The 13,860-nt window shown below is 50.7% G+C and overlaps 5 protein-coding genes across 5 annotated transcripts; 3 read left to right on the top strand and 2 right to left on the bottom strand.

Moving 5' to 3' along the window:
- Window positions 1-1,811: 1,811 nt before the first annotated feature.
- Window positions 1,812-4,765, top strand: CGCS363_v005964 (uncharacterized protein; the record flags this gene model as incomplete). The annotated part of the gene is made up of 4 exons (XM_036637813.1): window positions 1,812-1,849; window positions 2,050-2,796; window positions 3,980-4,340; window positions 4,442-4,765. 4 exons carry the CDS (start codon window positions 1,812-1,814, stop codon window positions 4,763-4,765), a joined length of 1,470 nt encoding a protein of 489 aa, XP_036496349.1.
- A 298-nt stretch (window positions 4,766-5,063) lies between these two features.
- CGCS363_v005963 (uncharacterized protein) lies at window positions 5,064-6,302 on the bottom strand (the record flags this gene model as incomplete). Its single annotated transcript, XM_036637812.1, has 1 exon — window positions 5,064-6,302. The coding sequence occupies one exon, from the start codon at window positions 6,300-6,302 to the stop codon at window positions 5,064-5,066; it is 1,239 nt and encodes a 412-aa protein (XP_036496188.1).
- A 1,052-nt stretch (window positions 6,303-7,354) lies between these two features.
- On the top strand, window positions 7,355-8,989 carry atnC-4 (MFS efflux pump atnC; the record flags this gene model as incomplete). Its single annotated transcript, XM_036637811.1, has 3 exons — window positions 7,355-7,676; window positions 7,731-7,977; window positions 8,032-8,989. 3 exons carry the CDS (start codon window positions 7,355-7,357, stop codon window positions 8,987-8,989), a joined length of 1,527 nt encoding a protein of 508 aa, XP_036496187.1.
- Window positions 8,990-9,044: 55 nt separating this feature from the next.
- On the bottom strand, window positions 9,045-10,790 carry CGCS363_v005961 (Vegetative incompatibility protein HET-E-1; the record flags this gene model as incomplete). Its single annotated transcript, XM_036637810.1, has 3 exons — window positions 9,045-10,188; window positions 10,219-10,370; window positions 10,416-10,790. 3 exons carry the CDS (start codon window positions 10,788-10,790, stop codon window positions 9,045-9,047), a joined length of 1,671 nt encoding a protein of 556 aa, XP_036496190.1.
- Window positions 10,791-11,461: 671 nt separating this feature from the next.
- On the top strand, window positions 11,462-12,766 carry CGCS363_v005960 (uncharacterized protein; the record flags this gene model as incomplete). Its single annotated transcript, XM_036637809.1, has 1 exon — window positions 11,462-12,766. One exon carries the CDS (start codon window positions 11,462-11,464, stop codon window positions 12,764-12,766), a length of 1,305 nt encoding a protein of 434 aa, XP_036496189.1.
- Window positions 12,767-13,860: the final 1,094 nt, after the last annotated feature.

Genomic DNA, 13,860 nt, shown 5'->3' with positions numbered 1-13,860 from the left:
CATGTCAAGATCTTTTGGTTCTGACGAATGACGATTGTGTTCAAGGTGAGGTGCAAGTTTATGTTGAAGCGACTACACCATGTCTGGATCTTGCAGCTTGCATTCCTGTTTGCTCTAATGTGCTGCTAGATGCAAATGCACCCGGCAGTTTCCTCTGTCGGAATTGGGCTTAGATCAAGTCTTTGCGCAAGCTGAAATCCAATTTATTGATCAAAATGATTGCGCAAAGTTTGTGGAAGGTCCAACGGCGGATGCGAAATTTCAGACGTTGCCCATGCTGTAGACATGATGTCCTCAATTTCGTACATCTCATATCTGGGAGGCCCATTTCTTAGAACTAAATTTGGTGGAAAGGGAAACACTCAGCTAGCAAAGACTTGGTAGGACAGGTGTTCCAGCTGGTCGCGTGGTCGGGCTTTTCTCAAAGCCTGGGATGATCCGGACAAAGCTGAGCCACACCACCTCCAAAAGTTGGGATGAAGCTATTGTCACCTTGACCTCACGGGGTCCTTGTCCCAGTCAGACACCTTCACCTGGACGTGCTCCTGCATTCACCTTGACCTCCCTCGGGTCATCTTTCTTTCAGAGAAACCTCCACCATTTTCTTCCAGTCTCCAATTTTCTTTCCTCTTTCCTTCTTCTCTCTTCGTAGACGGCATCTTTTCCTCCTAGCCCACAATTTTTATCGGCCACCAAGTCACCTCATCGATCTGTACTAGATTTGGCCGCAGTTGACAACTGAGCGAGACAGAACCCTCTTTTGGACTCTGGATACTCTGCTCTTGTCACCAAGAAGCCGGAACTCACCATGGGCCTGATTCTGCCTTCTCGCTCCTCGTCATCTTCGTCGTCATGTTCGACTTGCAGCTCCAGTTGTAGTTCGAGCTGCAGCTGTTCAAGCTGTATTTCGACCTGCTCGTCAAGATCCGAGTGGGATAGGATTTGCGGTGTCAAAGGCTGCTCCCGAAAGCATGCCTACATACGTCGAGAGGGATCCATCAGGTTGTACTCCGAGTTTTGCGTGGAGCGTAAGTCTTCAAAATATCCTCAACCTTTCAACTCATACAGGTGGCTCAAACGCTTTTCTAGATACATGCAAGTTCTGCGTCTTTGGCGAGTCTATGTGCACGCGATCAAAAGAGAAGCGACATCGCTTCTGCTCTCTACGTAAGTCCCCTTCCCTCCCGTCATGACCAAATATCTGACAATTCATTTTTTCGCAGACCGGGAGTGCGGGTTCAAAGATTGCACACGTCGAGGGGATTGTCCGCTCGGCGTCGCTTTGCCGTGGTTTTGCTCGAGCCGTAAGTTTTGTCTGGTGCAAAGTCCGGGAGCATGACGCTGACTGGCAGCTCGAACAGACATTTGCCGCGTCGAGGGATGCTTCAAGGAAAGGCCCGGGGACTGTGGCTACTGCAAAGACCACCGTTGTTCGACTGGAAAATGCTTCGAAAGACGAATACTAGACGCGGATTATTGCATCGACCATGTGGCAAGGATTTGTCGTGAAGAGGGCTGCCGCGAGACGGTCCATTCGGATTTCCGCTGCATCAAGCACCAGAAATGCCCTTTCAAAGACTGCAAATTATGGCGACATCGGCACAAGGACGGCTTATGGGATCATTGCGAGAAACGTAATGCACTTGTCTGTCCCTGTGTGGAATCGTAAGAGACTAACGTGAAAATAGACTATCGAGAGCTACGATGCATCTACAAAGACTGCGACAAATTGTGTCTCCCCAACTGCCGCTATTGCGGTTACCATAAATGCACCTTCGAGGGCTGTCTGAATTTTCGCGACAATGAGAAAGATGTCGAAAGACTATTCTGCCGCGACCACGGCTGCGAGGTGACCCGGTGCTACGCCGTCGCAATTGTTGTCAAGAAGGGGGGCTTTGGCACCTATTGTCGCCGACATACCTGCAGAACTACCGACTGCCGCGAAGTTTGTATAAGCGGCGAATACTGTGAAAAACACTCTTGCAATTGGGATGGATGCGACAGAATTCGTATAGGAGGGGGGACATTTTGCGAGGAACACGAATGCAGAAGATCTGGCTGCAGCAATAAGGCCAGACTTCGTCTTGGCTATTGCGAAGAGCACTGCTGCAAGATCGACAAGTGCCTCAATTTCAACGATACAGGATCTGACAAATTGTGCTACGAGCATTCTCGGACGGAGCTGCATAAGAAGATCAAACATCTGGAAGACAGGTTGCGTGGCCGGGGCTATGAGTCGCACCACTACGATGATCTGAAATGCCGCCATGACAAGCTTGCCAGAGACTACGACAGCTGTCTACTTCGGTTGAACGAAAGCAGAGAGGAAATTCGGATTCTCCGGAGCACTTGGATTTCGGAGGAAGACAACCGCATTTGGAGAAAGGATCTGGAGGACCGAAACGCACGGTTGCTGCTGGACCTGGAGCGCGAGCAGAGGAGGGTCGAGCACTGGGAGCGCAAAGCGGGCGAGGTGCTGCGCCGAGTCGACGAATTGGAGGAGCTCCTTGCAGAAGAAAGACTTCGATTTCCGCCAACGGATGGGTACGAGCGTCGCATTTCGGAACTTGTGCGCAAAGTTGAGATTCTCGAAGAGGAACTCCGGATCGAGCGCGAAAATCACACGCTGCAAGAAGGGCGACGGTACGAAGTCGAAAAACTGTTGCGCACAATTGCGGATCTTGAGCGAAAGCTTGCAGACGAGCACATTAGGTCGGCAAGGGTTGACGAGCTCTTCAAAAAGGTGGAGATACTCCAGGCCATGCTCGCTGGCGAGAGGGAGCAAAAGGACATCCTGTTGGAGGACATTGCCAAGCGCGATGAATACGACCGATGTTATCGTGAAAGATACGAACGTCGTAGATGGAGAAGGGGTAGTTTTGAGAGAAAACGACCGTTTCCTGAAAGGGTCGAGCGCGTCGTTGAACGAGAGCGGGTTTATGGCGTCGGTTGCTGAGTGACGTGAGGCTGGAATTCAGGTCCTCCTGCCTCGACAGCGTGTGCAAGTATGGGAGGACACTCTGCATAATCAACTGGCGTTAGTTTGTTTGACGGTAAGAGAGGAAAAGATACCCAGTAGCGTACGAATGAGACAATGAAGTCCGTATGAAGTCCGTATTTCAGCTCCGAAGCATGTGTCTTGATATTGAAAGTCAGACTTTCCTCCGACCTTTCCAGGCCCGCGGGTTCTTCATCACCATGGTCTACCAAGATACCTCGTTTGTATATCGTGACGAGCAATAGGCGTCTAGTTGGCACCGTGAACCAAACGCTCTGATCATTTTACAAGGCAAGGTGAGCTCTCCTGATGTGTAAGGGCTCAATTACAACCATTGTTTTCGTTTCTAGTGTTCAAATAACAATCCCATTGAGAGTGTAGCCGCTGCGATAAATTAATGGCGGACAACGTGTCGTTCTCATACCTTGCAACAAAACCTCTTTTGCCGCAGGTGTGCAATGAGGGCACTGGCTTTGAATCTTCAATTCGTTGAATAAAGAACAGGTAACTGAACTTTTTGATCGCAGGTACAACCGCATTGTCTCGAGGCCTTGGACTCATCTTGTTTGTTCATGATACGAGACCTCTGATCCCTTTGATCTTCTTGTCGTTCCTCTTTGTGGAAAGCTGAATTATTTCAAGAACAATTTTATTGTCAGTTCCGTGCCATTTGCCCCTCTTCATGTTATATAACGAAGAGCCAGCCCGTAGCAAATATGTTCTCCTTATCAGTCACTCAAACACAACAGCATCCATTATCTACACGTCATCACTTGATACAACAATCTCGAACAGCCATTTTGTCAACCACATCACGCCTCCAGATTACCTTTCCAGTCAATCAACATGTGTAACGGCACCAACAAATACACCATCTGCCCCTGTATCAACCGGGAGTGTCCGCAACGCCAGGGTTGCGAACTCAGCAGCAGTGTTCTCCAATCCAATGAAATAGGTCATGTCACTGACGTGAAGCCTCAGGCACAATGGGAAGACGAAGAACGTTGCGGAAGATGGTGGCTTGAGCAACCAGCCGAGATTTCCACCAACCCAAGAGTATCCCCCGAAGGTCGCTGCCCTGACTTTGAAGAAACCCAGGTCAAGCGCATGGGATACATGTGCCACCGGTGCCTACAAGAAAAGCAAGTTCAATGTGGACATGCTCGTTACGATGATCCTCGCGTTGCAATTCCGTATGCACTGTATCCAGCTGACAGGAGACCACAGCCTGGACATCGCCAACCGGAGCCTCAAGTACCTGTCAACCTTCCAGATGTTGCCCCTCAACGGTTCCCTCAGCCAGAAAGCTATGATCGGCAAATCAGAAGAAAATACCCTCTGCGTACTTTCGGAGCTCCTTCTCTTTTCTCTATTCAACCCCAGAAAGAGTGGGCTGGGCTCTCCAGTTTTGACTTTTCAGCTACTCGACTTGGGAGTGGACAGTCTTATGAAGATGAGAAGACCGAGTTCTACCATACACTTCCGATGGCGCTGTGCGAAGACATGGACATCGACCCGATGATCTACGAGATGCCGGACTCGCACCCGTTCCCGCCGCCTAATGCCCGAGCCAACCGGGGTCGGCGTCGAGACTTCGTCAATGGTTCAACGAATTTCGGTGCCATTGGTGATGGTCGTCTTCTTCCTGGTAGCTCCCCGGCTACCAATGGTGGCCGAAACCCGTACGGTGCTATTGGTGATGCGTTTCCACAACCGGATAGTTCTGCTGACAACTCTTACAACTCTTCAAACGGCACTGGAAATTAGTCCCGACAATCGTCGTTTTGTCATCTCTTACTGATTCTCTGTTCAAGGCCAGGATTTCGATCGTCAGCGCACATGACGCAAGTCGAGATCAGTCATGAAAGGTACATTGAGGAAAAGAACGATGAGAAAATAAATAGGAAAGGGAATTGGGAAAACAATATTGGATAAAGCGAGGAGTTTGGCCATTTTTATAGGCATCTTAGGTGTTTGCGGTAATCTTATTTTGGCTTTGTTTCAATTCCATCGGCTGACAACGCGTGGCATCACTACATGCATCTGAAAAATATGATTTGACGAGCTAGAAAAGCATCGAACCGTCAAAGACAGTGTCGTGATCGCTGTCTAGCTCTTCCCAATATTCAGGCCCCGACAATAGGACTCTGAGGTCTTCCCTCCCGCGCGTCCGTGCCGCGCAAAGCTCGGTGTAGAAACAAGCCAGCTCATCTTTTGTAGTTTCCGGTGATCTGATGATGCGCAGCTTTGATAGAGATGCGGGCAGGGATTGTACCAAACCTGTGCCTCCAAAACCGAAACTTCGAACATCAGTGGTCAGTGACTCAAGGCTGGTGAGCGCCTCTAAGGGCACCTTCACTCTCGAACTTCCAGGCCTTCGATTCCATCTGAACGACACTGTGAGACTCTTCAACGTCTTCGCGTGCTTCGATAGAGAAGTGATAACCCTAGCCAGATCCTCTGGCTGGCCGCGCCAGATAGTGCACTCCAGCCGACTCAACTTCTCCATACTTGAAATGATGGTCTCTAGACGAGAGGGCGCGATTACGCATTGGAAAATGCACAGGCTTGTGAGATTGGCAGGCAGAGTCTGGCTCGGATAGTTGAAATCGCACATGAAGAGGCGGAGTTTGGACAGATTTGGTGCCCGCTCCAGCACATGATCGAGCTCGCCTGCTCTCAACCCTGCCTGTAAGACGTAGAGATAGTCGAGGCTCGGGAAGCTAATATGTGTCGTATTGCCAAGTTCGGGAAGAAGGCTCTCGAACGCTGGGCGATAGATTCCCCTGCGCTGGCAAAATTCCAGCTCAATACTCTGGATGCGGTGCGCCTGAAACATTGCGAGCTCGATGAGAATGTCTGTATTCCAGGTATACTCGTGCCAAGTCTCACGCAAGTAGACTTTGAGATGCTTCGCTATCTCAGAGATAAATGCGACATCTTTCTTGTCAATGACTTGAGGAGGTGTTCCTCCAGCAGCCCACTTCGTCTCTGCCGTAAATCGTCTTGCGTATCCGGCACAGTGAGGCCGAGATTTCCAGCATCTCAGAAGCGACAGAAGTGGCTTCGCGGTTGCGTCGGGAATGTATACGAACTCATAGAGCAGTGGCTCAACGAGATCGCGAAGTGTGCGCGACGTGCGACAGACTTTGGCCATTGTCGATAAACTCTGATTGACGCGCTCGGTGTTGAAGGATGGCTTGGCATCTTCGAAGCGAAATCGGTAAGGTCCCGGATTGGGTTCCGCTAGCCCGGAGAGGATCTTGTAGACCAGCTCTGTGGGCAGGTCGAGTAACGTTGTCATTTTTGTGGTTCATCCAATTGAGCTGTGTTGGGTTTGACGATTCAGCGTGGAACGGGGTCGCGTCTTCAATTCAACTAAAGTACCAAAGATCGATTTTGAGATTCAGGGGTGCCGAGCAGGCTGGGCATCGTTTAAAAGGATGGGCAACCCCTGCATGGTGTTGGTCGTCGAGGTTCTTGGGTGTGCTTAGCGAGTCGTTGCCTAAGTAGGATCACCCGGCCGCTCACAAGTGGAGAGATATGTCAGGAGATTGCGTTGCCGGCTTCCAACGGATGTGGATAATTGGCTAACAATGCATGCTTGGCAGCGCAGGGTTGAGGCGCGTTGCGAAAGGGCTTCAGCCAGCCTGATTCTATCTGTAGAGTAAATTGAAAAGAGGAATCAAGGCTTCCGGCTAATTGATTGATTGAGCCACGGATGGCCGTTGTCATCTCAACCTTAAGATTCAACACCGATCTTAGCAAACGGTTAGTCGTTCATAGGCACTCTGAGCAGCCACCGTGGCTGCCTACGCCGTCAGGATTGACAGGTTCCAATAGAGGCTTAGCTTCATGATCAGCGAACGGGGGTGGCGGATGCAGTCCGCTATGCCTTGGGGTTTGAATATTGAACATGAGGTAAGCTCAAACGGCAAACAGTTCGTCTTGTTCTTAAAACTCCCACCCGTGTTTTGACACTAAGTAGGTTCCCGTGGTCAAGAGCCGAATAGGGGAAGATGTTGGCAAGCTTCGGATCTGATATGCGACCTAATTAAGCAAACTGAAAACGCCACCATCGGAGTAAATAATTACATTCCGCATCACAAACTGTTCGTTTTGATAACTGAAGAACTCCGTAAAATCAGTGTATGAATTTGACTTTATCAACTAGCGCCGTGTTCGTCCCATGGCCATCGGCATCATGCTTGTACTTTAAGATGTCCGGCGCGGGAAGATAGAAGCTTAGTCATCACATAGTTGACCCCAGTGTCCCGAAATTCCCCGCGCTCCGACCGAACATTAATCGCATGTCAAACTCCGTCAACCCCAGATTCACCACGCGATCTGTGGATCATGTCAACTTCCGTGGACGCCGAGGGCGAGCACGTTGCATCCGATGGCCACGCGTTGCCGCAAGCCCCGCGTAAGTCGCGGAAAGCGGGGATCGGTGCCCTCCTGGCCTTGGTGCTGCTGGTGAATCTGGCCGCGAGTCTCTATCAGCTGCCCCTGAACAGAGTCGTCGAGCGTCGACTTTGCCGCGAGCACTACCTGGCTGCGGATCCCTCGGTGGTCGATCGGGATGGCAGTGTGGACGAAACTCTGTGCAAGATCGACAGCGTCCAGCAACGGCTGGCATGGATTCAAGGAACCATGGAAACGGCATGGATCGTGGGAGGTAAGGACTAGATTCTCACATGTCGGGGAGAACCAAGGTTGACAATATTTCTAGACTTTGTCATGACCATCCCGCTAGGCTTTCTTGCTGAGCGGTACGGCCGGCGCACTATTCTGTCCCTCAACCTCGTACCTCGGATCTTCATGTTGACCTGGGCTGTTCTCGTCGGTTATTTTGAGCAGGCGCTCCCGACTAAGGCCATTGTTGCCTCTCCGTTTCTCTCCGTGTTGGGGGGCGATTGTGTGTTCAACTCAATTACGTACGCAATCGCGTCTGGCATGACCGATGATCATGTTGAGAGGTGAGGATGTCGTCCATTTCCGCCACGTATCTGTAAACTAATCGGGTCTCGAAGGGCGACATATTTCGGCTGGATGAGTTCCGTCTCCTATGTTGTAGCGCTTCTTGGCCCCGCTCTTGCGTCGGCCACCATGAGCCTGCTACTATGGCTGCCCTTCTGGATTGGGATATGCCTCCTCCTCTCAGCGATTCCGGCCATCTCTCTTGTCGAAGATTCGTCTGCCGCCCCTTCTTCTTCATCTCGGGCACGTCATGGAGATGAGCAGTCGCGTCCACTTCTCTCTTCCCCAGTCTTAAAAGCCCAAGACGCCAATCCCTCACTAGTGAGATCTGTCATCCAACGTTTTGGCGTCTTGCGCTCCATCATTGCGAGCCATCCGCGCAATATGACGCTTCTGCTCATCAGTTACGTCTTGACCTCTCTTGCAAGCTCAGATACGAAGCTTCTGGTTCAGTACATTTCAAAGCGGTACCACTGGACATTCGCCTCTACTGGCTATCTGCTTTCGGCAAAGGCCGTAGTAAACTTCACCCTTCTGACTATCATCATTCCAGCACTGCTTCGCTCGCGTCGGAACGCCTCCCGGCACCTTTCCCCCGAGCTGGCGAGTCACCGGATGAACATGTACTATGCCAACGTCTGCCTCGTCGTGTCTGTTCTCGGCGCACTGGCGATTTCCGTGGCTACAAGCACTTGGATGCTTGTCCCGTCTCTATTTCTGTATGCCCTGGGCTCCGCGTTGCCGGTCTTCACTCTTTCGTTGTTGAAGTCGCCGTTCATTGCCCCTAAGCGGAACGAGCAGCAGCTGGACACTGCTGACCCGGACTCTCACATCTTTTCCATCGTAATGATGGTCAAGACATCTGGATCATTGCTCGGAGCGCCGCTTATGATGGTTCTTTGGGTAAAGGCGATTGCTTTGGGTGGTGCGGCATTGGGAATACCCTATTTCGTATCCGCGAGTTGTTACTTGGCTGCGATATTTGTACTGGCAAACATACGAACATGGTAGAGAACTGCGGTCTATTGATTGGTTACTAAACTCCCGAACGCTCTTCTTCTATATCTCAATATCTGAAAGGCATTTTTCCTGGCAAGACATAGACCGGTTTAATCACAAAGCCGTCAGTTTTGAACACGCTCCAATCCAGTCGTACCGATATACGCCCATCAGGGGTCACGGCTGATGTGGATCGGTCATACATTGAGGGAAAATGTCTCTCATGCTCTTTGAAATAACAAAACCAGTCAGGCACGTCCAGAATGCCAGGGAAATATGTATTTTCGCTTCGTCTGTGAATTCCCACAACCAGGCTGGCTAGATGTGCTCCGCTAGCTTGGATGAAGTAAAACTCTGTAGCACTGGTAGACGATGTATCAGAGGGTGCCACAGGAAACAAGTTCCTGGAGAGTGGCTCGAGCCGTAGCTGCGATGTGCCTCCGATCGGGAAAGCTCCAAACAAGTCACAGCCAACAGCATCGTCAAAGATAAGTAAGATTGCCGATGCGCTCACCCTTGACCGAGATATTCCCAGTTCCCAGCCTCGCAGAGCCGCGTCTAAGTCTACATTGAGATTCGGTAACGGGCGAATGCAAATTTCCTTGAGCGCGGAGGCCGAAATAGATAATGCGTCTAGTTCGTTGAGGACGACTAGGTCCGGTGGTATCGGAAATCTCTGCGCTATTGTGGCGGAATCATCCACGACGCTTTTGGTTGTCTCTCCATGCGGAAGGATTGTCTTCAAAGTGATACAAACTCGACTCTGTAGGAAGTGTTTGTTGTGGTGAGCAGTGAGAATGGCCAGCTCTATTCCGCCACCCAGCCTCAGCGTAGGAAATCTGATGCGTAAACCGGCGTTCGTCATGACGTACGATGTTGTCTTCGACCACGGCGACCAATGAACGGTCGATGTTGATCCATAAAGACGCCCGTCCTTGAAGAGTGATGGCTCGGGCGCAAGCAAGCTGCCCCAGTTCAACGGAACAATGTTTTTATCCCAAGGCCAACAAAATATTGTCTGGTCATTAGATCCTTTGATGATCTCTTCTTGTAACCGAGCAAAAGCTTTCATACCCTCGCCGTATAGAAGAGGCATGTTCAAGTCGAAAATACCCAACATACAGTAGGCCAAGTCCTCGACTCTCGTTGTTTTTCTTGTGGATAGCCATGACATCTTTTCCGATATACTGGGCTTTTCTATCACCACCGATCTAGAGGAAGGATCTCCGACAAAGGCGTCTGCAAGATAAAATTCGTCTATGTTTGTCGCAGTTGAGATACGTCGGGACAACCAACTGCGGGTCCCTAGTGACTTCCAGTTGCAGTCAAAGAATATGAGTCGAGTCGGGCCAAGTAGCTCTTGGAGAGTCCAACCACGGGTGAACCAGCGACTGTGAATGAAACCCGTTTCGTCATCAATCTCTAATCCTGTTCTCTCATCCGACAGGTCAGAGGAGGTGTAGTAAAATGGTGGGCCGAATTGAACATCGTCTAGAAATGCAAAGCAAACTTGGGCGTCTCGGTACCAGGCGAACATGGAGTTGATTGCCTCAGAAAGCTCTGCGGAACTCTCCTTGTTGATGCAATTCGTGTCAACCCACAGGTACCTCAGACCCTCTTTCTGTGTCTGATGGCAGGCGTTGAGGATTTTGGTGTAACCCGACTTTGACTGGATCGCAGCTGAGTCCCGCTGTTCCCATTCCCTGAAAGTGACTTCATCCGTGCCGTGCCATGTATGAGAGAGTATGGCATACTGAGGGATTTTGCCAAAGAACTCTTCCGTCTGCAGCGTCTCGACGTCAATGAGCCACATGACGGCGGCTTCGGGGTACTGTGTTTACATCGTTCCGAGGGGGCGTTTTGAGAGATTTGCACTTTGGGCTGGCCTACGGGTGTGCGACCCGGCATCTGGTCATATGACTGCCATTTTGTTTAGCGTCACGCAACTTGTGATTGGATCGCTTTATCATGAGCTGCATGCATGCACACTTAGCTAGCAGGGCATCAACGCCTGTCGACCGGTTGATATCTCATGCCAAGTATCGCTAAAGACCTCTCTTTAAAATAAATTTCATTTATGCTCACAAAAACAGTAATGCACTTGCTGCGTGTATGATTTGATTGAGATGGCTGGTTTCTTGGCAGACAAGGCCTCCGACGCTCTCAGGAGTGCAACAGTTTCAGCGGGTTCAGGGGCTTCACCAACTTGGAACGCAGTGAAGCACTGAAGAGAGACAGACGGTCGCATGCTTATCGAGACTGAGACGCTTATCGATAAGCCGAGAGCGGCAGAATGTGCGGCCAATCAGACCGTTCTCAGACTCGATGACTGGCTCACCGCTTGCGGCAACACCGAGAGGATGCTGACATAATGCCGTTATCAGCCATCTGTTCAAGACTTTATCAGCAACATCTCGTTATCAGACTGCGAACCTCAACTTTTGGATCCACTTCTCCCACTCTTCAACTCATCGTGGGACCAGGATGTCGCGCGATTCCACGACGGGCGCAAATGCCGACCCGCAGGCCGGATCGCAAGCTCAAGCTCAGCAAGCTCAACGGGCGCAGTCGTCGCATTCACGAGCGCAATCCCGCATCCTGTCTGTCACGACTTCCGTCCCCAGGCAGCTTGCCCTGCTCCCCGATGAGTTGCTCCTGCACATCTTCGAGGCCGTCGGCCGCACCTCGCGCAGCGACCTTTGCGCCGTGAGCCGTGTCAATAGGGCCTGGCACGAGCTCGCCGACGCCATCCTCTATCGCCAAGTGCGCTTCGACGACCCGGAGCAGCACCTCGTCTTCTCAGAATCCCTCAGTCGTCGCATGCGTCGCGGTTCTGCCATCCAGGACGTCAGCCTCGAGTATCCCGCCCACGAACTCTCGCACCTGAGACTCGATGGGCCGATTCATGGCTCACACCACCCGCCGACCCGCTTTGAGGCCCTCAGTCGAACCATCAGCACCATGAGCAACCTCGCGACCCTCGAGGTGTCCGTACCCGTCACTCTGCTTCACGGAATCGGTGCTCTCTTCAATGGCCCCTTCGACTTGGCATGCTTAAAGCACTGCACGCTATTTTACCAGTGTCCCGACGATGCGTACTGGGATCTCCGCGAGAATGTCCACATCTTTGCGCACCCGACACTGGAGACGCTAGTCATCAGGCGAGCGAAGCTGGATTACCGCGGGTTCGACCTGATTGAGCGACCCCACGAAACAGCGCTGCACAAGCTGCATCTCATCGAGTGCGACATCAACGATGATGCGCTGTCGGATATTCTCGAATTTCCCGAGGGTTTGAAGGAGTTCGTTATGACGCAGTTGGAGCAGCCAAGCCCGGAATTGGAAGAGAGTTCAGACAATTTTAGCGACTACATCCTAGCACTCAACTCCCAGGGTCACTCACTCGAGACAATCACCATCGACCACCCAACGCTCGGTGGCAGGAAACCCGTTAGGATGAGAGATTTTGAGAAAGTGAAGTCGTTGAGGTTGAATTGGGACTACCAGCTTTTTGGCAAGTCTTCAAAGAAACCACGCATGCACTCCGTTGGTCTCCCGCCGAATCTGGAAGTCTTGGAATTTTTCAACGAGCTTGGCACGGACGAGGAAGTCACTGAATTGCTCGAATACACGTTGCAGGTCGCGAGTGTCACTCACAGCATGCTCAAGACTGTTGTCGCCGTTCAGGGTGATAATGGCAGTGTGCCAAAGGAGATTGTTGCCGCGTGCAAAACTGGAGGCGTAAAGTTGGATATAATCGGTGCTCTTGATATAGACGAAGACGACTAGAACCAGAACACTGGGATGAGAATGGACATGAGCGTAGAGCATGATAGAGGAAAAGAGCAACAGCTGCGGGAAGTAGAGAGTAGGAGGAAGACATAGAGTCGTAGACTCATAGAATTGCGCGTCGCTCTCTTTAGATTTCCTTAGACGATAGATATGACAGTCATGAAAAGAGAACTTGTATAAGATAGATGAAGACTACTTAGGGTGACTTAGTGAGTTCAGCAGCGCCATACTCAAATGCTGCTTCGCCAATGCTATACCTCCATGATCATGAAGCGCCACCACGCGTCTGCTAACCATTTCTACTGCTTTCGCAACTGCACTCAAACTGCTGCAAGACTAGAGTGGCCAGCAGCTATGCAGTCAGCGCAATAAGTGCCGTAAACGGACACGAGAGAAGTGCAATTGGTGCATATGTGGCATATGCACTTGTAGGCGCCGTGGCTGCGCGAGGGGCTGGGCTTGGTCTTCTTGGGTTGTTCCATTGCAGGTAAATATTGAGATGTAGACCTTAGTCAAATTTTGTCCGGGTGTTTGAATGCTTACAACGGCCAAGGTGTTTACTGGAGGGTGCAGATATTGAGCAGGCAGCAAAAGCTTTACGAGGGGACATGAAGCATTTTTAAGCACGAATCTTGAGTTGGCTTCTCACTTCTTCACTATGCGACTAAGTCTGTGATTAGGAGCTCTGAGCAATGGAATCGAAACAGTGACTTGTGAGCACCGATCCGTCAACAGTGAGTAACTGTCCGCAAACTACAATCAATGCAATTTTTGCTATTCGGGCAGATATTTCTAGCTATACGGGCGGATGGTGATGATGCATAACAACGCCGACAACCATCGAGGTAACTACAACAGCAGATACAGATCACAACAGTAGCGACGATGCTATTAGCAACGCGACAGTAGCGATAACAATGGAGACGATAAGAGTATTGACTCCCCTCCTTTCCTTTGGAAAGAATAGAGATAAGCTATATTCAATATACGTACAGGTAGTTATAAGCTGAACATGTTTGCCCTAATAGCAACACTCATCAATAATTCAGTTGCATCAATTAGAAAAGTCAAACATTACCAATCATGAACGC

The sequence above is a fragment of the Colletotrichum siamense genome, assembly GCF_013390195.1.
Source record: "Colletotrichum siamense strain Cg363 chromosome Unknown KSG_Cg363_contig04, whole genome shotgun sequence".
Classification (NCBI taxonomy): domain Eukaryota; kingdom Fungi; phylum Ascomycota; class Sordariomycetes; order Glomerellales; family Glomerellaceae; genus Colletotrichum; species Colletotrichum siamense.
The sequence above is the reverse complement of the archived record's forward strand: the minus strand, read 5'-3'. Positions and strand labels throughout refer to the sequence as shown.